The sequence below is a fragment of the Centrocercus urophasianus genome, unplaced genomic scaffold, assembly GCF_019232065.1.
Source record: "Centrocercus urophasianus isolate 14NV4802_14NV808 unplaced genomic scaffold, USGS_Curo_1.0 seq_29, whole genome shotgun sequence".
NCBI classification, from domain to species: Eukaryota; Metazoa; Chordata; class Aves; order Galliformes; family Phasianidae; genus Centrocercus; species Centrocercus urophasianus.
In genome coordinates, this window is record NW_024884855.1 from 1,529,785 (window position 1) to 1,553,363 (window position 23,579).

Below are 23,579 nucleotides of genomic sequence, written 5' to 3' on the forward strand. Positions count from 1 at the left end.
AATTCTCATTCCTTACTTGCCTTCCTCCTGGTTAGCTAGCTGCCTTTTTTCTTTGGTTCCCATTGCAGCTTGAAAAATGAGGACTAGTGCAGAAAGACCAAACTAATAAAGGACAAGGAAAGGGTCCTTTCCAGTTGTACCAATAAACCTTTCCAGTTGCACCTTTTCCTACTGCCTGGGAAGCACAGGGATCCATTGGTTTAGGCCAGAATCCCTGAAATTGGATTGTCTGAAATAGAATTTACATTAAATATTGCACCTTAAGTCTAACCCACTACAGTATATCTTGCTAGCTTTGATATGGTTACGTTGGTTGTTGATGAAGGTGGATCTGGGCTGTGTTGCAGAAATAGGGAAAAAGGATTTCACTTTGAAATTTCAGCCTTATTTTGCCTCCAATTTGCTTATGCCAAAAGCATTTGTCAAGATTTCTGTAAGGATTTACTGGATTTGTACAAAGCCCTGTTACTTTGGCTGAGGAGGTTCTTCTCAAGTCTTCAGCAGAGGTTGGACATGAAGCTCACCATTTCAAACTCCAGAATTACAAATCACCAACTGGGAGGTAGTTTGTGCCATCTGAATTCTGCATCTTGTGTCCTGGCATTGTGATAGCAAGGTTTGATCATGGGCTCAGTGACTCTGCTCCGTATTTGACTGCTTTGTAAGAGCCCTTGTGTGCCTCTGGAATAGGTCTGCCTAGTTTCAAAATTCTGGAGCAGTATGATTTAATCTCTTGCCAGCACTGGATTGGGAAATGATAAGAGTCTTTCATGCTGCATAGCAGATATTTTGGGGGTTTCATCTTGCTTTCCCCGTCACATTTTTCTTCCCTCATTGTGAAACACGTGCACATATGTATGTTCTCTTTATGTACACACGTTAAAAACTTTTTTTGTTGTTGTGGGATAAACTGGGGAGAAGGGAGTTACTTTGCTAAGTGGTATTTCCTAAATATTTTGGATATAATGGCCTTCCTCACACATGCTTTTTTATATATATTATTTTTGCCAATTCCCCCAATGGTTGACCAAAATGAAAATTGCCCTTTTGATCTGAATGGCTTTTCTGGGTGAAATGCAGTTCAAAATAAATATTTCTGTAAGGGCTGGCACTGAAATCATAATTTTATGTTATTTCCACTCCTCCACCTCCTTCTGCCGCTGAAAACACACACATTTCCCACAGCCAGAGCTAGGAATCATCAATTGCAATTAATTGGGGCAGGAAATGCCTGGGTTGAGTTTTGATGTGATTTCTTCATGCTCCTGCTGGGCAGCAGCTCCTGTGGCTGTCAGCGGTCGGGCAGACCACCAGCGTCCCATATTCTCCACATTTTGCCTCCTCACCCTCCTTGTCTTCAGGGAGAAGCCTGGTTTTGTTCCCCACATCCCACACGGACTCACCAAACGTGCCTCACATGTGAATGAGTCGTCCTGCTCCAGGACGGTGGGGCTTGGCTTTATTCTGGGGGCTCTTCCCTGGACCTTCATGCCTGGCTCAACTCCAGTCCCTGCTGTGCGCAGCCCCGCCAGCTCAGCCCCTCAGCACTCTGTGAGCTGTGTGAAATTGCCAAGCTGGATCCACTTCCGTGCCCCTCATTGCCACATCGTGATCAAACATAATGGTGTTGGCAATATTTGCTTGTGCCTGAGGGTCACGCTTCAGCCTGACGTTAGTTTTTTGAACTTAATGTAAATTGATTGTAAGAAATTCAAGTTGTGACAAAGCTACTTGTTACTGGCCTTTACTGGTATTTATTTTGCATTCTAAAGAGTGTCAATATTATTTTTTTTTGCCAGACAGAACCCCTGTTGTTGCGTATCTGCCTGTACCAGGAAGGGGGTGGGAAGGTGCTGCAGGCACTTGGGTCAGCCATCACCCATTAGTCTCATTTTCTTCTCTTCTGCCTGTTAGTGCCAAGCACACCCTGGCCATCAGGTCACCAGCGCCTAAATTCTGTTCTCACCTCTAGTCCAACCGCCTGCTAAATCCTCGGTAATGGTGAAGGAGCAAAGGCTGAGTGTGCTCCCAGCGTGAGGCTGTGGCAGAAAGCAGCTGCACACGCATGTAGCAAGGATGAGCAGGGGACAATTTCTGCAGCAGCCCTGGTGAGCAGATCCCACTTGTGCTGGCCATGGGATCTTCGCAGTGCATGGGGGACAAAAGCAAAAACCTTCCTGGCTCGAGTTGAAAATCCAACCTGACGTGGCTGCCCAGGAACATGACAAGGGGCTGCGTGCGGCCTCAGAACTGCCATGGCAAAGCATTCTCCAAGGGGAATCCCCATCCTCAAGCTCCTGGCAGTTCCCTCTCTGGCTCCTGACCAGGCCACCTGCGTTTGAAAGTCCATGGGACTTTGCTTGGGTTTCTATGTTATTAATCCTCCCCGTGAGAAATCCCAGGCTGTTCTGGACCTCTTCCCTCCATGCTAGGCCAGCTGCCAGGGCTGTGCTGCAGCTTCATGTCAGCACAGGAGGCACTGTGAAGCTGGTGTGCTTCCAGGGGGCCAGGGGAGCCCTGTTTTCCCCTTGAAGGTTGCAACCCGATGCTCTCAGCTGTGCTTGCTGTATACTGGGATACTTTTTTGGCCCAAACACTGAATAAAGCAGGTCAAAATCAAACCATCTGTCTAGATAACAAGTGATACAGATAAAAATAGACCTCTGTGCTCCTGATGTGTCCCAGCTGTCCTCAAAGAGCTGCTGGGCAGCACACGCAGGCTACAGAAAGGTGATGGAAAAGGGACTGCGCTGGCTCTGAGCACTGCGTGGCTCTGCAATGTGCCAACCAAGAGGGCTGTGGCTGTCATGAGCAGTTCAGCCACGTTCTGTGGCAGGAGCACAGTTTCTCATGGATTTTAATCAGAAGACAGGAAATGCCAGTTTTCAGCAGAGAAGGATGAGGCCAAATCATGTAATCACATGTTCATGTTGATGTAACCAGCACCAGGAGAGTGCTGTCCCTCAGCTGGTCCTCAGAGGCACCATTTGAAACAGAAGCACTCCTTGCAATCTCTCCCTCTAACATTCCTTCCCACAGCAGCCCCTTGGATACTGAGTCAGGCAAATCATCTCCCCTTTGCTGGCTGAGACCTAGGCTGGGCATTTCCTTTTTTAGAAAAAGACCAAATACTCCTCTTTATTTTCAGGAGATCTCTTTTTCTTTCAGATAAGGAAACCAAAGACCCAAATAGCAAACACAGAAGGCATTTTTCATCCTCCTCAGAAGTGCATTTGCATCTGGGAAGCTCTTCTGGTCAGGGTGAGTACGACCAGCCTTGGGCTCATATTGACTCTGATTGATTTATTCATATGAAATGTTGCTGGAGGCAAACACCTGATATCCCATCCCAGTGCAGAGGGGACCATCCTCCCTCCTGGAGAGGGATGTAGTACAGCCCTGCATCTTGGGGCCAACCTACCCCATCATGTACCAGGTATGGAGGGGAACCTCCTAAGGCCTTCTGGGGAGTGACACTCAATGAACAGAGATGAAAATACACTGATAACTCCTGGACCCAAACAGGACCACCCAAACCCCATGTCTGAGAACAGTGTTTGTGACCACTGCCCCATGGAGCCTCTTCCATGCCCACACATCCTATGGATGTGCCTCATGTCATGACCACAGGCTGATTGTTGCTGCCAGAATCTGGCTTTAAGTCACCTCATTCCGTGTGTTTTGGGCTGATAAGATACAGTGCACTGAAGGAGGAACACCTTAGCTTGGAGTGGTGTGAGGAGTGCTGCAGTGGTGTTGTATAAGAGTGAAAAATCACGTTTCAGTGCAAGAACTTTGTTTTCCTCACAAAACACACCCACTGCTGGCAGGAGGCTGAGAGCAGGGGTGGGTCAGAGCAGCTCTGCCTCCAGTGCATTCCTTCCGAGGGGCCTGCAAGTTCATCTCTCTTATGTTACCATGCACTCCTTCTCCTTGTTTGTGTGGTGGAAACATATGAAAACAATTTGTGACTGTTAAGTTTCATGAAGCTCTGTGGACAATTGGGGTTCTGCATGCAATTTGGTTTTCACCTTGTCAAGGGCTCCCTGGGGACTGCTGAGTGCAGCACTGCTGAGCTCCCAGTGCACGCAGCCCTCCCACTTGACTCCATCACCCGTGCATGATGGAGATGGCAATATAGCAAAAGATGCTCCCGACAGTGATTTCTGATATAAAAACCATATGGAGCTGTGGTTTTGGGACTGGATGAAGGTGGACGTACATGCTGCTGGCCTTATGGGAGCGTCTGATGGGGCTCTAGCAAACCTCAGTGTGAGCTGTGCATGCTGAGCAATGCTCTGCAGGGACTGGATGGAGAAATCATCAGCAGCAGTCCCAGGACAGAGGCTGAGCAGCGAGATGGAGCCTGCCTTGCAGGAGGGGGAATGGCTGGGCTGGGAGGAAAGAAACAGCTAGGGGAAGGGATGATACACTAACCAAATGGCTGGGGGAGAATCATAAGGTTGGAAAGGACATACAAGATCATCTAGTCCGACCATCCTCCCATTACCACTGCTAACACAAGCACTAAACCACATCTCATAGCTCCTCATTCAGACGCCTCTTGAACACTGCCAGGGACAACTCGACCGCCTCCCTGGGCAAGAAGAAGGTGTGAAGGACCTGATGGGAAACGCAGGAATAACGGAGGGGTAGGAGAGACAAGAAAATGAGGCAGGGAGGTCAAGGACAGTGCAGTGGCAAGAAAGAGCGAGGGGGCTGAGAGCAGCGCAGCCAGTGCCAGCTGCTCTAGGGGCCGGCAGCATACACCTGTGCTGGGGAAGCCTCGAAGGCTCCTGGGAGTGGCGGTGGGACCCCGAGGGCCGGCTGCGGTCCGGACGCTGCCGGTCCCTTCCGCCAACACAGGGCCGGCAATGCAAACTGCCCAACTCCTGATTTTGGGCTCTGCAAATGCCCGTCGGGGATCAACTCCGCACACCCCGGGCACGGCTGCTCAGGAGAAAGCAGCTCCGGAGCAGCCAAAGGCTCGAAAGTAACGGGACCGGCTTTTCTGACGGCACCGCGGTTCCGCGCAGCTCAGCTCGGCTCCGGCGGGGGGTACAGCCTGCCGTCCGAGGCGGGCCCCACGAGGGGCTCCGAGCCGCAGCCCGTCCCGCAACCGGCAGCGGCAGCGCAAGACGGGGAGCGGGGGGGAAGAGGGGGGGCGGCCTCCGCGCTTCGGGGGCCGCGGGCGGGGGCCGAGGACCGGCCGCTTCCGCCCGGCGCGGCGCATTCCAGCGCCGTGAGTCAGGCGGCGGCTCGGCGGGATGCGCCCCGCGGCCCCGGGCGCTCGCAGCTCCTCGGCGGGGCGCGCACCGCCGAGCCCGGCGCGGCGCCCAGCGGCCATTTGCATGCCGCGGCTGTGAATGGCGTGCCCGGCCGGCCGGCCCCTGGCACGGGGGAGGAGTCTCCGCGCCCTGCTCGGGCCGTGCTCCGCGGCGGCGGCCCCTTAGCCGCACTGGGGCGGCCCGAGTCCGGCGGCTCGCCGAGGCGCTTCCCCGCCTTCCCGGTGAGTGCGGGGTAGGGGGGCGGCGGGGCGGGGGGCGCCGGGCGAGGGGCGCTGCCCCGGCCCCGCTGCGCACGTGAGTCGCGGGCTCCGTCCCGCTCCGCGGCCCCGCCGCCTCCGCCGCGGCTCGGCAGCCCCCTGCTGGCGGCACCGCCCGGCCCGGTCCCGCGGGCACCCCCGGACTCCCCCCGGACTTCCCCCGGGCTCCGTGCGTCCCGAGCTGCGGCCGCCCGGCGGAGGAACGCCGGCGGGAGAAAGCTCCGCGGTGCGGCGCGCAAGGTGCCGGCTCCGAGCGCTGCGGCTGGGCATCTCGTTCTCAGCTCTCGGCCGGCGCCTCTCAAACGGGCACCGAGGCGTCCTCGGGTGCAGCTGTCGGCCTCGGACTGCTGCGGATCTTCGTCCGGTGCCGCATGGGCAGCCCGGTCCCGTCACCTCTCGGAGTCCGGCCAAGGGCAGGAGCAGCGGCGCGGGACCCGTTCAGCCTTTAGGACCGGGAGTGACAGGGTCTGCAGTGGTGATGCGGGGACCCGGTGACCCTGGCGACCCCGGCGAGTTTGGCTGCAGGGGAAGGAGCGTGTTCATGGCTCGCTTCAGTTGAGCCAGGTCCATGCTTGAAAGGCCCTCCCAGCCCCATCTCACCATGCGTTCCCACCCACTGCTCCCCTGGCACTGGCACTGGTCGTTGGGCAGCTGCCTCATGAGCTGAGCGGGTTTCGTGGCTTCTGTGAGTTTTCCTCCACATTCAGTCCCACGTTGATTTTTTTCTCACTGAAACGAGGGAATCGCTGTATGAATTGCACCCTGAGAGCCAAGCCCTTTTGGGCTTGTCAGAAAGCCATCCATCCTCTTTCCCGCTTGTAGCATGCACCAAAGGGCCCCCTGAGTGCTTTTTGTCTTGTGCTTTCCTTTCGTGTAACTCGAGTGATGGCAGGGGCACAGATGAAGGTTGCCCAGTGGAACGTTTCCTGTGGTGCTGACTGCTCGTGCTGCTGAATGCTCGTGCTCTCGCAGGTTGGCTTTGTGGTGGTGTTGGTTGGGGATGTCTCCAACAAGCAGGAAGTTGGTTCTTTTCCTCCTGTTTTTGTCCCCTTGGCTGCTGATTTCCTCTGGGAAGAAAGCTGTGCATTCTGCAGTAAAGGAAAAAAGCTATACGTAATGGGAAGGGACGAGGCTGCGAAAGCTGGAGGAAGGGAGCTGAAGGCGCTTTGAAACAAAACATGGGCCGAGGAGGGAACACCGTGTTTTTGCTGTGGTAATGCTGATACAAAGACAATAAATGCAGGGTTAGAAGAGCTCACTTGAGGCTAATTGGGAAGCGGACCCTGGGAAGGAGAATCAGGTCTTTGCTCTGTGTGTGGAAATAGAAGAGCTGGAAAGCAACGTATCTCTGTGATGCAATGTTTGTGAGAGGAGGTGATAAGCTGTGTTAGATCAGTTGATACAGTTGGAAAGAAGAGGTGAGCTTTTAGGTGCTTCCTTCCTTCAAATTCTGATGAAAGAGCTTCAGAAGAGGCCCTGTGGCTTGTTTGCTGGTTGTCCCTCCAGTCTGTTGGTCACAGCTATCCTCTCACAGAATCTCCCCCTCCTGCTGCTCTGCACAGAGATCCTCATTGCTACTGAGGTCTCTCCGTGGCCAAAAGGGCTCTGCCATCCCTGTGCTGGGTGTGGGAGACCTGGTTTGGGCCAGGGAGAGGGGAGCAAGCTCTGCTGCTGTCCCTGAGCTCGTTGTCCCGAGTTTCCTGCCAGTAGCAGCTCTGGTACAGCCGTGTGTCAGTGCTGTGCCCGCTGCAGCGTGTTCCCATGAAAGGAGGTTAACGCTGGGCAGTGTAAAAGCAACTCCCACAAAACTCGTTCTGCTTTGGGACTTCCCATGACAGGCCTTTTTTTTTTTTTTTTTTTTTTTTTAAAAGCAATCCACTTGGAGGAGCTCTGCCTACAAACTGGCTTTTCAGGTTCTGGGGAAAGCCGTGGCCCAGGGCTGAGCAACACCTCTGCTCTGTGCGGGGTGGGCCTCAGCCCGGCTGTGGCACGGAGCTCGGGCTTCCCAGGTCGGCCCTGGGGGTGATGCCCCATGGAGGGGAGCAGCCCCTGTCGCTGGGTCTGGCCGACTGCATGTTGCACTTCTGCAGTGGGGACTGAAAGCTCTGCAGCTGAGAGCTGAGCGCGAGGCAGGAATAGGAATTCCTTTTGGGATCATCAGTCCTGTTCCTCTGGAATCCAGCCCCAGAGAGTAGCCAGCAAGTCCCAGCATGTTGCCCTGAGCCAGGCAGGGTCTGCTGAGTGTAGCATGATAGGGCAGTTTATTTTGGGCACGGAGCCCGCATGCTTAGATATAAATAGTAAAGATTTTATTCCATTCAATGTATTGGATCTTTCTGCAGTGTGAGCACATAGCCCAGTTAGTGCTGAATGTCTGAGACGGGCAGCATGAGCAGGAGTCCTGGGTTGTTTTCCTTTCTTATTCAGTGCACCCAGCGACAGGGCTGGCAGAGCACCCTGTGTGCTGCTGGGGCTGCTGCCTATGGGTGAGATGGGCTGGACATGTCTGTGTCTTCATCTCCAGAACTTTTAACCTGTCTTCCATAATCCTCGCGGCTTCTACCTTTCTTCCTTAGTTCTTTGTGGAGGCTTTGGCATCGTGTGGAGACCGTACACCCTTTGTGGAGGTTCCACCCTTACTTGTGACCAAACACAATGCTTATTAATGCCCGCAGCCACCTGCCTGTCACCATCGTATGGCCCGTTTCAGTAGAAGGACTTAAAACTTGAGGATGGATTCCTTCTTTTTTTTCTTTTTTCTCTGAGCTCAGATGTGGATTAGGTTCTTTTCAGCTGAAGAGGTGCCAGACCCTTTGTGTAACTTTGTCATCATCTGGTTGGAATGAAGCAGACAGGAACTGTGCAGATTTGGCACTGTTACCGTAAGGTTGCCTCCCTGCTGCTGGGTATATACTTGTTGTTTTAGGTAACCCATGGAATGTGTGCATTGCCTGCCAGCTCACAGAGCTGTGTTGCATCCTCTCTAGCTACAACTTGCGTTGTGGGGGCTGCAACCTGGATTTAATGGCAATTGCTGTGTCTGGCTCATGGGTAAAATGTCCTGGTGCGCCTGGAAAGTAGAACTATAGATTGAATGGATGTTAGGACTTATTGCTCAGTCTGTTAGTGTCCAGTAACTCCTCTCACAGGTCAGCACCCGCCATGCAAGTGACAGAAGAGTGTTCAGGAAGGATGTTCCCAGCCTTGGCAGCAGTCAGACCCCCAGGGATGAGGGAAGCAAGAGGCGAGATTTCACCTTGGAAGTGAGTGGATTTATCAGGCACCATTTCCCATGGTTGTGTTCCTGTGTCCCTGAAGAGCCCTGAACAGATTCGGTGTGTGGCTCACAACTTGCTCTGAGATGCAGAACCCCTCACTCAGCACAGGGAGGGCAGGGCAGGGTTTGCCTTGTCTGTCAGCCCTCCCTCTGGTTGCAGGCAGTGCCATTGGGAAGGGCTGGGGCAGCTCTAACAGTGAGACAGTAGCTGGTGGAGTTGGTGCACGGTGTGTCGGTGTTGAGGTTACGTGTTGTCATGTCCTGTTAGCTGAACTTTAGGGGCTTTTTGGTTCTGCTCATTTGGCTGCTGACCAGGACTAGTGGGAGCCCGCTTAAGACCACATCCCTGATGCTTCAATACTTGCAGCAATCCATGCTGCTCTAGGAATGAGGAAGTGGTTTTAAAAAAATGAACAAAAAACCCCCACAAAAAATACAAAAAAAACCCCAAGTGCCGAGATGATACCACAAAGAACAAATCGGTAGAGGAGTTTTTCACCAAACTCTGGTCAAATCCTTACGAATAACAAACAGTGGCTGTTTGCTGCATGGTGAAAGCAGAGTTTATTCTTCGTATCAACCTCAGCTGTTGAGTCCCCAAATGTTATGTAGTGCAAGTTTATTGGTTGTGTGCTCTGTTTGCAGTAGGGACAGTAAATGCCAAATTGACAAAAGGCTTGCGTGTGCTGAAATTTCCTTTGGGCTTGTTCTTCAGCTCTACAGATGCACCGTGTGTTTCAAACTTAGTTGAAGCTATTTTGTGCGTGCTGCAGAAACGTTGGACCTACTGCAGTATAGACCTGAGCAGTACATGAGGGCACTCTGAGGTTCTGGGGCTTAGTAATCAGCAGCTCTAAAACAGTGATCGTTAAAGAAATTTAACTTCTTTGTGATCTCAGCAGTGTGTTGCAAAAGTCTTCCCAGGGGAGAAGAGATCGGACGGCATGCCTGATCATGCCTTTTCTGGGTAGCCTACCTCGCTGCCTCCTCCCCTTCCTGTTTCCACTTCGCTGCAAGGCAGCCCCTTGCTCTGCCGGTCAGCAGCAGTGTCTGCTTGGAAGGTTTTCCTTTTAATCTGGATGAGATCATCCTGAAGCTGCACAAGATGCTGCTTTTACTGTTCTGCAGGTCTGGCGCTCACTCAGCTTTAACTTCATGCAGGTTGTAGCAGCTTGAATTTTAAAATCTTGGGGACTCAGATGTCTGGGGTTGGTGAAGACAGCTTCCATGTTTCAGGTGTTGTTGCCCCGTAGCAATTGGCAGATGGGAGATATGTTTCTCCCTCACCTGAATGCAAGATCAGTACTTTAAAGTGAGCTGCAGAAGACAGCTGGCTCTGAACTGCTTTGCCAAAAGGTGTGAGCATGCCTTCCCTTTCACTGGCTGCCCTGGGACTGGAAGCTCAGAGGGAGCAGTGAGGCAGGACTGCCTTTCACTCAGACTGGACATTACATTGTAAAAATGTTTCACTATTTTTCTTCTTTCTGAAACAAAGTTAGAATGTTGATCATTTTTCTTCACCTTGTGAGTTGGAGCATGGGGCACGCATGAATTTACATGAACGCACACCTGCAGAGCAAGACGAGCTCTTCCCACAGCTGTTTTCCCCTTAGACAAGGAAAGAGAAGATGGGTGGCCAGCTGTTGAGCCCCAGCAAGAGTAGAAATTAGAGCAACAAGAGCATCTCCTTTTGCAAGAAGAGCAGTCCTCGCTGCTGTGGCATTGCTGGTGTGTGTGGGCTTACTCTTTTAGTTGTACTTAGAGGAACAGAACTCCTGTCAGATGTGTGATGCTGAGTGAGGATGCACTGCATTTCAAAGGAACGTGTAAAAAAATGGCTCAAATGCTGCTGCTTCCATCCCTCCCAAATACACAATGTCTTCTAGTGGCTTCTGTGTTTGTTATTTCCTCTAAGAATTTTTTTTAGATTGCCATTCACCGTGGATCTATGTAACTTTCCATAGGAAATGTTGTCATTCATCTGCGGCAGTTTTGATCTCATTTGCCAGCGAGATATTTTTATTTAGTGCAACAAATTGTGATTCTTAGCTGCTTTTAATGCTGAAGTTGGTGCATGGGCAGCAGCTATTCCAAAAGCAGCCAGAGCCAGCAGTCTCTCTGCCTTGAAATTCATTCTGGTGCCTTGTTCTTAGCTTTCCTTGTGTTCTGAATTGCAGTTCTTGTAATGAATGTGCAGGCTACTAGAAAATCAAAGTTACAAATGCAAAATTCCAATGAAAAAGGATACCTTTTTTAAAACACAGAGGTAGGATTTTGTTGTTGTTGTTGTCTTTTACTTTCTAATGTGGGATTATGGCTGTGCTGACAAAACCATTTTTGAACCTTACCTTACCACATCATCCAGGCAGTGCTCATGGTACCAGTTGGTGAGCCCTGCTGTGCATCCCTTGTGCTACTAATGCAAACCAGTGCCGTGTCTTCTGGAGTCCCAGTGAGCTTTTGCAGTGAGTTAAATATGTACTAAAATAGTTTCTGTGGTTACTCTTTCCTGCTTCTTTGTTTTGGTGAGCTCCAGTGACGCCGAAGAACACAGTCCCAGGAGCCTGCTGTGCTGCTGCTGGGGAACCCAGGGCTCTACTGCCTCAGCCTAGGCACCTTTGGGAAGGCTGCAAGAACAAGGCTTGTTTAGGTGAACCTTCTTCTGCATGAACTTCCAGTGTTGGCAGTCGGTTATTTATAATTGGATTTGTTAATACTGGGGTTGTTCATGTGATTATGCTGTTACCCAGTCTGGCTGCATGAAGTGTGGCACCGGACCAGCAGCAGTGTGATGTCCTGTGCAAGCATACAGAGATGTGTCAGCTGCCTGGGGGCTGGTGGTGGATCTAGGTAAGAGCCAGCTCCGTTTGGAGGATCAGGCAGTGGTCATTCACCAGGGGAGGGAGGCGCTGCTCAGCTGCAGTGCTCAGTGTGCTGTTGCTGGAGCTATGAGGCAGTCTTGCCATCAGCCCTTGCCCAGGTGCAGCCCATAAGCGGTGTGCTCTGAGCGAGGCATGAGGATGTGGCAGCAGGAACGTGGCTATCACATACCGTGCCATGCAAAGCTGCAGGGTGTGTTCATGGAGAAACACAAACAGGATGAAGACACCAGAGTGCTCCAGAAAGCTTCCTGCTGCTCCCTCCTCTGTGTTGGTTGTGTTTTATGCTTGCTGCTCCCCTTGCTGGTTTCAGGGAAGGCTGTGGATGGCTCTGTGTTGGGTTTACTTTCAGAGCTGGAGCTGGGTGCCTGCTGCTCACTATCTGGACTATGTCTGGGCTCGGGGGCACATGTTGCATAGTGCCATGAGTGTCATTCTGTCATCTGGGACACACATGCTGTAGGAGAATGGGAAAGGTGGTGCTTCTGCCCAGTCTGCTGTACTTGGCTGCTCTTGCTGGTGCTGCTGGCCTTTGGTTAACAGGGGAAGTTTGGAAGCCCTTCTGTGGAAGCTCTCCATGTGTGAGGCTTGGCTGTCAGCTCTGGAGAAGTCTGTGAAGTTGTTTTCCTGTCCAGCGACTCCAGCAAAAATTCACTCTGCCTCTGGTGAAACAGTAGTACTTAATTCCTGCCGCACTCAGCACCTGCACTGAGAAAATAATTTAGGCCTCAAGAGATGCAGAACCTACCACCTCCCCCTTGTGATCACTGCTAGCTTCCCACAGTGCTGCAAATGTGAGTTTTGGGCCATGTTTTCACAATCACTTCAAACCGTGCTGCCTGGAGAAGCGATTCCATCATCTGGCTGCAGCTGCTCCTGCTGCTTCCCCTCTCCTTGCACTGCCACAAGTTTCATGGAGCCACACGATGACTTGGAGCAGGGAAGGAGCCTGGGCTGGAACAAACTAATTTCTTTGCCAAGTGATAGGGGTTGTTTTCTGCACCAGGCAGCTGCAGGGGTGGCTGTGCCAGCACAAGAAGGGGACAGCACAGCACCTGGTGACACTGCTGCTGTTGGCTCGCTTCTCCTAGTGGCTGTGGTGTCTTCAGAGCTGGAATTTTAGTGTTTACTTCTGTGTACTGACTCCTGCTCTGTCTTTTGTCTGCTGGAACTAAAGGACCTGGAAGATGAGAGCCTGCTGCCTTGGGAATGTTAGCAGATTGCAGCTGGAGTCATCTTCCTACCTGTTTATGGAGAAGTGCAGCTACAGATCCAGGAGGCACTAGCAGAAATCAGGAGAGCTTTTTGAGCTTTTTTCACCTCTTCCATATGAGGGCATCAGACCTGCGTGCCCCTCATGTCCTACGCAGAGCTCCTTTGGAAGCCCATAGGAGCACATTTTTAGTTGGTTTCCATCGTGATCCCCGTCTTCTGAAAATCAGGGAAAGGAGTTGCTCACAGGGACCTCGGATCTGCTTTCATGGCCATGGGATTGGCTCACAGCCATTTGCACCGCACTGGTAGATGTTCTTACAGCCTGTGTTTAAGACCCTCTGGCTCTGCGTAGCTGAACTTCTCCAAGATCCCTGGTTCCCAGGTGAAGCTTTGCACTCCTTGCATCTCTTGCATACCGGTATCAGCCTGCAGGGCTTTGCATGAAATCCAAAACCTTCTTTTTTTTTTTTCCCCTTGTTTTTTTTTCTAATGCAGCTTGAATTTCCTGTCTATGGGTCTGCCTGGTGTCTTCCAAGACAGGAAGTTTCCACTGGTATTTCTCAGCTAATTACATTAAGTGGTTCGAAGTGAGATCCCTCAGTGCTGGCTTGGTTGCTTGTGTAGCCACAGAAATTAAAGAACCATGACTTCTGCATTCAGCCTGCCTTGCCGATTCTCACTGCAGCATCTCAGTAGCAGCACTTGTGCTCTTTGCACAGTCTGCTTTTAGAGCCATCTGCTCAAGCATACACCTTTTGTTTGAGCTCCTGCCATTGCCTCTGAGCTGGGGTGAGGTGGGGCAGGCTGTCCTCCTGCTCTCAGGGTTTGACATCAGCACGAGTTGTCCCTTGCTTTATGTCCCATGATTACAGTTGCTTCCTGGTCCCTGGTTGTTCTGTAGGCTGTGTTGTTAGCTTGTCCCCACAGCATCTCAGGATAAATTCACCTGTTTTTCTGACCCCCTGAGGGCATTTGTCAGAGCTACCAGTGGGTCAGTGCATAGTGACAGCATATGTTTCTGGGAGGGATATGGTGTGTGGTTCCATTGGAGCCTATGTGAAAGCTGTTTTAGACGGGAGGTGTTTTGGGAGGCAGGTGACAAAGACTCACGCCTGGTTTGGTGTTTCAGCTAAGCTGATATCACGGTGAGCCATCACTGAACAGGCAGGTCCTACCCTTCCTGTCTCAGGTTGCTCAGAGCTTATCTGCAATTCTGAGCCTCTTTGCAATGTCAGATCAACAAGAAGTAATTTACTTTTGGGTACGGTTAGTTTTGTGCTGGTGGAACACCTTGAGGCTCACCAGGGTAAATCTGCCCTTGGGCAGCAGCTCTGTAAAGCCTCGCAACATCTCCTCCAAGCTCACTGGTGAGGAAAGCAGGAGAGATCCGCATCAGGACAGAGTTGATGCTCTTGCTTTATTTCCAAGGGGGTTTCTTAGTGTGGGATGTAATGCAGGTCTCAGCCAAAGCCTGGGTGGTGCTGGTTCCTCAACAGCTTTCCCCTGGCACACAGAGTCTGCTTTGCCTTCTCCATCCCTGCCTGCCCTCAGCCCTCCATCTGGCTTGTTTTAGAGGTCTGGCTTGCGCCTGGTGTTTGAGATAATCCTTGTAACTAGTTGGGTCTGATCCATGCTAGATGATGTTATTGGCAGCACTGAGGCTGACACCCTGCTGCTCCGCTTCTCCTCGCACTCCCTGCCTTCCCCCTGCTAGCTGGGCCCACAGCAATTCTGCTGCCTCCCTGGCTGCTGTCTGGAGAGCACATTGAGGATCCTGACTTCTTTGCTGCCGTTCTGCTCAGAAGCTTGCTGCTTGCAGCCAGGACAGTGAATGTGCCAGCACTGCCAGCAGTGCAGGCAGGTATAGAGCCCTTCTGCCTCCCCCCAGCTGTTTCTGACAATCCCCGAGCTTCTGTCCTACCCAGTGTGGTATCCCAATGTGTGTGCAAAGAGGATGGTAGGAAGGGCCTGGAACAGATCTGTACAGCCAGGATTGGAGTGGAGAAGAGGGACAGGGAAAAACTATTTGCTCGTCTGGCCCAAGAACTGAGGCATCAAGTGAACGCAGGAAGTATCGGGTTTAAAGACAAGCTGAGGAGGACAGCTCATCGCACAGCATGTGTTTCTGCTCTGCCACAGGCAGTTAAGGGTTCTAAAAGGCTGCGATCAAAGATTGCATTGGTTTCTAAAGGGAGTTTGATAGGTTCTGGAAGGAAAATCATTGGATGGATATAAAGATGAAAACAGAATGGTTAAATGCAAAGATGTCTCTGGCACAAGAAGTCCCTGAGTTATTCATAGCTCATGTAGTGGCTGTCCAGGGAGATATGACTGTCAAGTGATCCTGTGCTCTGTACTGATTGCCAGGCATCCTCTGGTAATGAGATACTGGGTTTAGGCAGACACTTGGCCTGACCTTGCATGGCTATAAGGTGCATGATCTTATCCCGCTGCTTTCAGCGGTCTCTTGAAAATACTGATTAGGGCAGTACTGAGAGTAGGGATTGTTTGAGGATATGTGACCATTCGAATGAAGTATGTGTCAGTGCAGTCAGCTTTGAAATCAAGCCTATTGATCTGATTAAGTACATGGATACTGTATCCTGGAACATCTCTTCAAAACAGTCATGGGGTCAGTGTGAAACTCAGTGTTTCGTTGCCTGGTACTGAGGTATTTGCTTGCTTTGTTGTTCTTTTAGGTGATGCTTGGGCAAGGGGCAAGTGTGGGCACCAGCAAGTCCCTTTCAGAAGTGCACACGAGCAGGCAGGAGCCCTCCTAATATCCTCGCTATCTGTATCACGTAGGAAGTTGGAACAGATGCTTTTAGGCACCTCTGCAGCTATAAATGGAGCAAAGTAAGGAATTGTGACCTTTTGTTGTGAGGCGTTGCATCTGTGCATGCAGGATGGTGGTGTGTGTACAAAGAGTATGTCTGTACAGGCCGGATCGTGAATTCCCAGACTTTTGGGGGCCTGTGGTATTTGCTGAAACCCAAACCTTCATCCACCTACAGCTGAGTCGTCCCTTCTCCTCGTTCCAGCTCAGCTGAGCCCTGCTCTCCTGGCAGCCAGCCCAGCCTGTGTGACTCTGCTAGCAGCTGGTCGTCACCCGCTTTTAGATGAGATTCTCCTCTTCTAACCCAGTCCAGCTCACTCTCCTCTCCCTTTTGTTGACCTGCTCCCCCCTCCACCATGTACTGTTTGCACTGGTAAACCTCACTGCTTGTGTGGCTCCCTTTCCAGAGCAGTTGGGGTGAGCTGTGGGGATTGGTAGAAGTGCCACAGATGGCAGGCAGCATCAGAGAACCAGAGCCTAATTTAGCCTGGAAGGGCCCTTGCAGGCTGTCTGGTCTGTGTGCTGTGCTGCTCAGGGCCTTGTTTAGCTGAGTGCTGGATGTCTCTGAGGACAGACGGAGGTCTCACTGCCTCTCTGGCCATGCCCATGCTCAAGGAAGAATTCCCACCTTACATTTTAGATTTGTTGTGCATTCAGAATAAATTGTGTCAACGTTTTAACAGTGCTGAGCTTTCTTCTGTTCCCTCTCAAATCGTGCGTACCTGCGAAGTTACCGGGATGCTCGTCCCGTCGGTTTGTTTTGGGGAGAGGATAAGGCTGACACCCTGCTGGGTTCTGTCTCCTGTGGGATCTGTGGTCTGGGACAGCACAAGGAAGCTGGGAAGGAATTGGATCTGTCGGCCCACTCAGCACATGTGCTTCCCGCTGCGAGCCTGCTATTGTGCATGTGCTAGGAGAGGAAGAAAGAAATACGTGCTTGTGGAGTAGCTTAGGTTAGAAGGCACTTATGGAGGTCTGTGATCTCATTCCTCCAGTGACATCAGTTTTCCTAACCATTTCTATTAGCATATGCAGCAAAGTCATTACTCTCACAGCCTGGAGAAGTTGCTCAGTCTCTGTCTCGCTGCATGCTGGAGAAGGCAGAGAGGTTGCAGAGTGAGCAAGGAGTCCCTCTGGTTGCTTTGGTGTTTCTGTAACTCAGATTATTTAAATAACATATCATCATTATTTATGTATGAAAACCACTCTTAGAAAACTGGCATTAATGCTGAACTGATGTTCATGCTGCACTTGCCTTGCTGTGTGTGCTATGCTGTATTTCTGGAAAATGATTACATTTAAAGGAGATTAGAAGAAGCAGTTATAAGTGGCCACTTGCTAATTCCCAAATAGCAGTTAGTAGGGAAATGGTGCTGCTTGGCTTTGGGTAGGCAAGGGAGCCTGTGTGAGTCACAGGCTGTTTTTAGAGAGAGGTCAGCAGCTTTTAGCACTGCAGTTACTTAGCTGGTTGGACTGGCTCCAGATCTAATTAAGATATAATTATGAGTATTTCTTCTGGAATCTGGATTTCACAGTAGTCCCAGAAAATCTTAATGGGGAGTAACTCTGAAACTTGTAGCTGTGATCTTTGGCACTTGGCGTGATGTCCCCCAGCCTCAGAAACACTGCATGAGCTCTGATTGCTGAACCCTCTCCAACACTTGGAAGTTGTCCCATGCGAGGCTCGGGTCTGTGAATGGCAGCTGGGAGAAGGTCGGCCCGGCCCTACGGCATGGGCTGCATCAGGGATGTGTCCAACCCTTCCTCACATGTGATCTTTCCCCTCTCCTAGGCCTGAAGACAAACGTGGGACGATGTCGGAGGCACGGCATGACAGCACGAGTAGTTTACAGCGCAAGAAGCCGCCATGGTTAAAATTGGACATCCCGGTGCCAGTGCCTGTGCCGGTGCCAGAAGAGCCAGTGCAGGTATGGGGATTGCGGTCATGCAGGGGATGTGCAGAGCCCTGCTGTGCTGACAGCGTGCCTCTGTGTGGTCACTGGCAGCCCTGGCCAAGAGAAAGGCAGTGCTGTGTGTGCCAGGTCACTGGGATCGGTAACGGGCTGCCCCTTGAATGGGATATTGAGGGAAGGTGGGTGTGTTTCACTTTAGATCAGTGGATGTGGCCATTTGGGTGCGAGGACTGTAGGGGGTAGATGTGAGAGTGAGGTGTCTAAACAGGAATTCCTTCAAGGAACTGAAGAAGTGAAGGGCTTCTAGAGGAATACCAACCTGAAAGTGCTGGAGTTTCTGCTGAAATGAGCAGGGAATTAATCTGACTTATGACTAGCCAAGATAATGACAGGCTGTCATCAGCAACAGCAAAGAAAGAACAGTTACTGGCAACACAAAGTTGTTAATAGCATGAGTGCAAGAAATTCACATATGAGGAGAAATAGGTGTTACTGAAGAGTGGTGGAGTAGAGATGAAGTGATAGTTTATTTGGGACTTCACAAAGCATGAGTAGAACACCCATGTTTCTGCTGGGAATAGGAGGAATAACAGGAATCTCTGCTTCAGAGTGGCAAAAACTCTTACATGTGGGTGAGATGACTGCTGGCTGCTCGTGACCTTGCTGCAGGATAATAGGCTGCCTACACCAAAAGCAGGTCTGTGAGTGGAGTGTGGTGTCTGGGTTCACAGAAATGGAAGGTTTTGCATCTTCCCTGGAGGGGTGTGCTTGTCTTAAAATGGCATTTATGTTCTTGGAAAAGCATGGACTGGTCTCTGCTGTTCTTTGATCCAAGGACTAAAGTGGACTTCTGGCAGGTACACCTTCATCTTGATCTTCTGAAACCTTCATCTTGACCTTCCTTTGGAAGGAAAGAGATTGTGGTTCTTTTTGCAATGATTAGAAGAGAACACAGGGTTTTAACTAAAAAAATCCAGTAGGTTGAAGCCTTCTGAATTGGTTAAGGCTTACATGGGTGTTCTTTTACCTGAAATCTCTAAATCCAGCTAGGCTTCTGGAGAGGCACTACGTACACACAACAGTGGAAGTTGGCATAGGTAATGTTTTCTGAAAGCACAGTGTGTGGGAGTGCATACAGGCTCCCATGGCTTAAATTCTGAGTGTCTAGGTTTTTAAAGTTTTTAAAAACTTTAAAAAAAACCTTAAAAAAAAAAAAAAGATAAAAATTGATAAAAATTACTGAAAGTTTTTATCTGTCTGGCTGGAAGGACTAGAGTTTCAAGCAATTAGAGATAGTGTCTGACCAGAGAAGCAGTCGGTTCACTGGCAAGTGAAGCAGAGGGGTAATCTGCTCAGTCTGTGTTTTAGAAAGGGGGTGGTATCTGCCAAGCTAACGACAAATTCATGCAGAACAGCCTTGGGGCAGTTAGTAGGATGGGCTGAGAGCAGTCTGGTGATTTGTGTCAGGTTTGGCAGGTGACATTCAGCCAGGAGGTGCTAGGAGTTTTCAGACCTGAGTGCATCCAGACAATTAGGTTATGAACAAAGCTGATGTGGCTTTCCCAGCTTGCTTGGCCTGTGCCAGGCAGCAACTGCAGCACAGACCCACCCACGACTCTCATAGTCTTTTAGTGCAGATGCAGAGCTATTTATAAAGCTCATTTCACTTGGCCCTGCTTGGTGTGCTTTACTTTACATTATGCAGTGGTCTAGGAGCTTGTGATCTCTGTTCCTTCTGGCTAGAAAAAAAGCCAGAAGGATGCAGGAACTCCTGTAACACACCCATCTGCAGATGGACATCAGTCTGTGGGCTAGGCTAGAGCCAGTCTGCACTGAAACTATAAAAAAAAAGCCTCTTCAGATGCCAAGTTCAAGTGCTGACTGCTCTGTTTTGCAGATCCAGTCCTGTTTCTTCACATTAGCCAGTCATGAACTCAGTCCTTGTTAGGCTGCATGCACCCAGCTTGTGGCTTGGGCTGGGGGCAGAGGGGGGTTGTTGTGCTGCTGACTGAGTGGTTCACACCCTGGCTGGCCCTGTAGGTCATAGTTCTAATAGTGCTGACTCCCCTTCTGCTTTCCTTTCCAGCCAACAAGACGCCAGGCCTTTCTACGAAGTGTGAGCATGCCTGCTGACAACAGCCGCGTGCCCTCCTTGCCTCATGAAGTGAGGAGACCGGTGCTACAACGACAAACCTCAATCACCCAGACCATCAAGAGGTGAGCTGCTGAGCTCCTGGAGCCTGGTTTAGTGGATTCTGCCATCCGTTGCCGTCCTTTTTTCATGGTCTTCTCGTTCTCCCATGGCCTGGCACTTTAAGGCATGCTGTCAAAATAGGATTGAGTTGTCTCCCTTGTTGCCTGTCATGAGGTTGAGGTAGAGGGTAGGTGCAGATAGGTTCTCAATATATGAGCCTGATGGTGCTGTGTAGCTTGCCTTCAGTAAGTGAGGAGCAAAGTCCTGACAGAAAAATAGTGCTGATCAGAACAGTGAATGGTTCTTGCTGATCAGAGATAAGTTTTGATTGCCCTTGTGCCTGAAGAAGCTGGCTGTTTCAGGGCCTGATGTGTAGCTAACAACATATGATGCTGTATCCACTGGGATCCCCAGGACTTTTCTCCCAAGCTCCTTTCCAGCTGGGTGCCCCCAGCACGTGTAGGTATCTGGGGATGTTCCTCTCCAGGTGCAGGGCTTTGCACTTCTCCTTGTTGTCCTTCATGATTTTCCTCCCAGCCCATTTTTTTTCGTCCTGTCAGGGTCCCTCCAGATCGGAGCATGACCCTGGGGAGTATCCACCACTCCACAGGTTTGTGTCATCTGCAGACATGCTGAGGGTACACTGTCCTGTTGTCCAGATCATTAATGAAGTTATTAAATGGGATAGAACCCACGACTAACCCTTGGAATACACTGCTAGTCACTGGCTTCCAGCTAGACTTAGTGCCACTGCTCACCACACTCTGGGCAAAGTCATTCAGACATTTATTTATCCACCTTATTGCCTATTCATGCCCTCAACGTGGACTGAAATCAGGCCTCTGCGAGTCTTTGTGCCAGGACAGTTAGACAAGAGCCTGTTAAGGTTGACAGGATATCCTGGGAGAATGCTGTAGGGGCCTTGATAAGAAGCACTGTATGGAAGGGCCAGGGCAGCCTTCTCCCCCGTAAGTCCTTACAGACAGGGTATATGGAGCTACAGTGAGCAAAAGAGGGCTGGACAGTGATGGTGAAGCTCCTGGATACCAAGGGAGATGCCAGTGTCCTACTTAGCATCAAGCACATGTGGCTGGTGCACTGACAGACACGTGTCATGTCCTCCATGCCTGTATGCAATGGCAGTGTTGGGGACCAGCTGGTGGCAGCATCCGTGCCTGTGCCTAACGGTCTGGGTAGCAGTTTTGTAATCCTGAGTGCAGGGGGTTGATGCCATTCCGCAGTGCAGAGTTTTCTCACGCAGGCTGTTGTACAGCATGAAGAGCAGCCAAGACTCTGTCCAGGAGGAATTGCAGCTTGTACATGGTTTTTGCAGTGCACTGTGGAATGCTGGTAGGAAGGCAGGCGCAGCAGTGGGAAAGACTGCGTGAGAGGCAGAATTACAGGAAATGTGTGAGACGTGGAACTAGCAGTAAAAGCGTGAAATAAATGGATCAGGAGCAAAGACAGGGAATTGGAAAGTACTGAGGATAGCCTAAAAACCAGTGCTGTGAACAGCAGAGGTAGGTGTGCAGTAAAGAACTGCAGACCATATATCCATAAGGGTGTCATTGGGATTTATTTTGTGAGTCCAGGGAGGCTGTCTTCCGGGTTTGTTGCTTAATGCAGCTCCTGTTAAACTCAGAATGTGAAACTGTTCTAGCAGCAGGACTCCATCCCTTCCTTTTCATGGGGCTTGCAGGACACGGATCAAGTATGTGCCTAAAGTCAACTGCGTGTGGTCCAGAACATAGGGCCATAGGAGTGATTCAGCTGCTTGAGTGTTGGCATCTAACACTGTTTCCGGTCTCCTACAGTGTCCAAGATGTCCAGACAAGGCAGCAGATGCAGCACAGATCCTTGTGCCTGAGGTGAGACCCTGCCAGGGTCACTCAGAATGGTTCCAGGACACTGAGTGGCATCAAACACCTGTATCCAAAGAGATCATATCTCAGCTTGCTGACACCTCTGGTGTTTCACTCTGTGCTGTCCAAAGCCATCTTGTGAGGTCTGCAGTTGTATGTCTGGGCTGAAGAAGGCGGATTAAAGAGGTCTGGGGGTGGAAGGGGATCGAAGCATCCGTGGTGTCATCAAGACCAATGGGAGATGTACATCAGAGTGCAGATGCACCGACGGGATTCAGCAGCCTCCTGGATCCTGCTGTCACGTGCATTGTGGCACAATTGCTGCTGATTGGGGTTGAATAAAGAGATGGGGAAATGTTAGACATAGGTTGCTGCCTGCCTCCACAGCCCAGCGGGCTCTTTCCGTTCAGCTTTCTTTTCTTTGCAGCAGACAGGTACGGTTTCAAAGGAGTCAGACCCTGCCTGTTCAGGGGAACCGGGTGGGCAGGAGTTCCCTGAGAAAGCGGCAGTCCCTGCCCCGATCGTTTTTCAGGTACTGGTAGAACTAAGTGTGCAACCCACCCTGCATGTGTGTGCAAGGGCTATTGTGAACTGCACCGATTCTGGCTGTTGCTGAGACCACGTTGCCTTCCAAGGCCTGACCAGGAGGCCTGCAAATGGATGGGAGTGAGAAAGTTCCCGTGTGCATCTAACAGAAAACAATGGTCACTCCTACTAAATATCTAGGCAGATGTCAATAAATAGCATGGGACTAACAAACTGCCCACTCTCCAGCCTCACTTCTTTGTGTTTTTCCTAACAAGCTGACAATCTCCTGGTGTTCATCATAACTGCAGAATTGCTCTGGGGCAGCCGCCGTGCAGCCTGTCCTTGCTAGCTTTAATGCAACATGTGAAATATGCGTATCTTGGTCCCAAAGCCTTCTTGGAGCAGAAGAGGAAAGAGAGAAAATTGCACCAAACAGATGTGGTTTGAATGAAGCTCAGAGTTGAATTGAGGTGAATTCAGTATAGCATCCACCCTTTTCCTGTCGACATCATGAATTTTCTAATCCTAGTGTGACTGGCTTGTCTTTGAGGTGGAGATCTTTGTTTACGTAGCACTGAAGAGATGTGCCCTGGACTCCTGGAGTAGCTCAACCCATCAGCCCATCAACCACTACCCCCAGACTAGAACTCAGTGAACTTTTGAATGAGACAGACATGGTGACTTTGTGTTTATCAGGGACTGGACCCAATGCCCAGATGTTCCTTCCCGTCCTACCTTCCTCATCACTACCGTTGCCAGGTGCCACTTTGATGCTGTGTTTGCATTTACAACTGCTGGTCTTTGGGCTTTAGCTTTCAGGGCTGCTTACCTTAAATTGATAGAAGAACCTGCCCTTGTACTGATTAATTGCTTGCTAGTTCTGCAGGATCTGTAGCAGTTGATGGGGCTCCCTGGCTGGAAATCCCTGGCTCTCACTGTTTCTCCCGAGTGCTCCAAACGCTCTAAACTCAGTTTATAAGGTTCTCCTGGACTGTCTTGTATACGATCAGAGAATGGGACAGATCCCTATCCTAGCCCTGGGCCAGCAGTGGTCGCTGGCAGTTTGGGAGTGATACTTGCTGTGCAGAGCAGCTGTGGCAGTGCTTGTCCTTCCACACTAATGGGAATGCAGTTCCATGGAGCTCTGAAGCACAGCTCTTTGCACAGTGTTCATCAGCAGGCTAATAGTGGCCCCGTGTATAGGCTTGTCACCCAGGGTCACCTTGGTGTCCAAATATTCGTTATGAAAGTTGGAAGTTGTGTTACAAGAATGTTTTGTGATGTGTGTTGTGCAGGCACAGCTGGTGCATTGTGCCTGTCTGTAGACTTG

The 23,579-nt window shown here is 50.7% G+C and overlaps 1 protein-coding gene across 3 annotated transcripts in view; it reads left to right on the top strand.

Annotated features, from left to right (window-relative positions):
* Positions 1-3,182: 3,182 nt before the first annotated feature.
* RHBDF1 (rhomboid 5 homolog 1) overlaps positions 3,183-23,579 on the top strand; it is a 34,711-nt gene continuing 14,314 nt past the window's right edge. The window contains exons 1-4 of one of the 3 annotated variants that reach the window (XM_042827677.1): positions 3,183-3,261; positions 17,545-17,680; positions 19,752-19,882; positions 22,152-22,253. In XM_042827677.1, coding sequence (XP_042683611.1) covers positions 17,567-17,680; positions 19,752-19,882; positions 22,152-22,253 — 347 coding nt within the window. In that variant the 5' untranslated portion in view covers positions 3,183-3,261; positions 17,545-17,566. Of the gene's footprint in view, positions 3,262-5,429; positions 5,510-17,544; positions 17,681-19,751; positions 19,883-22,151; positions 22,254-23,579 lie in introns of those variants that run through there. The other 2 variants (XM_042827676.1, XM_042827678.1) reach the window with 2 other exon arrangements.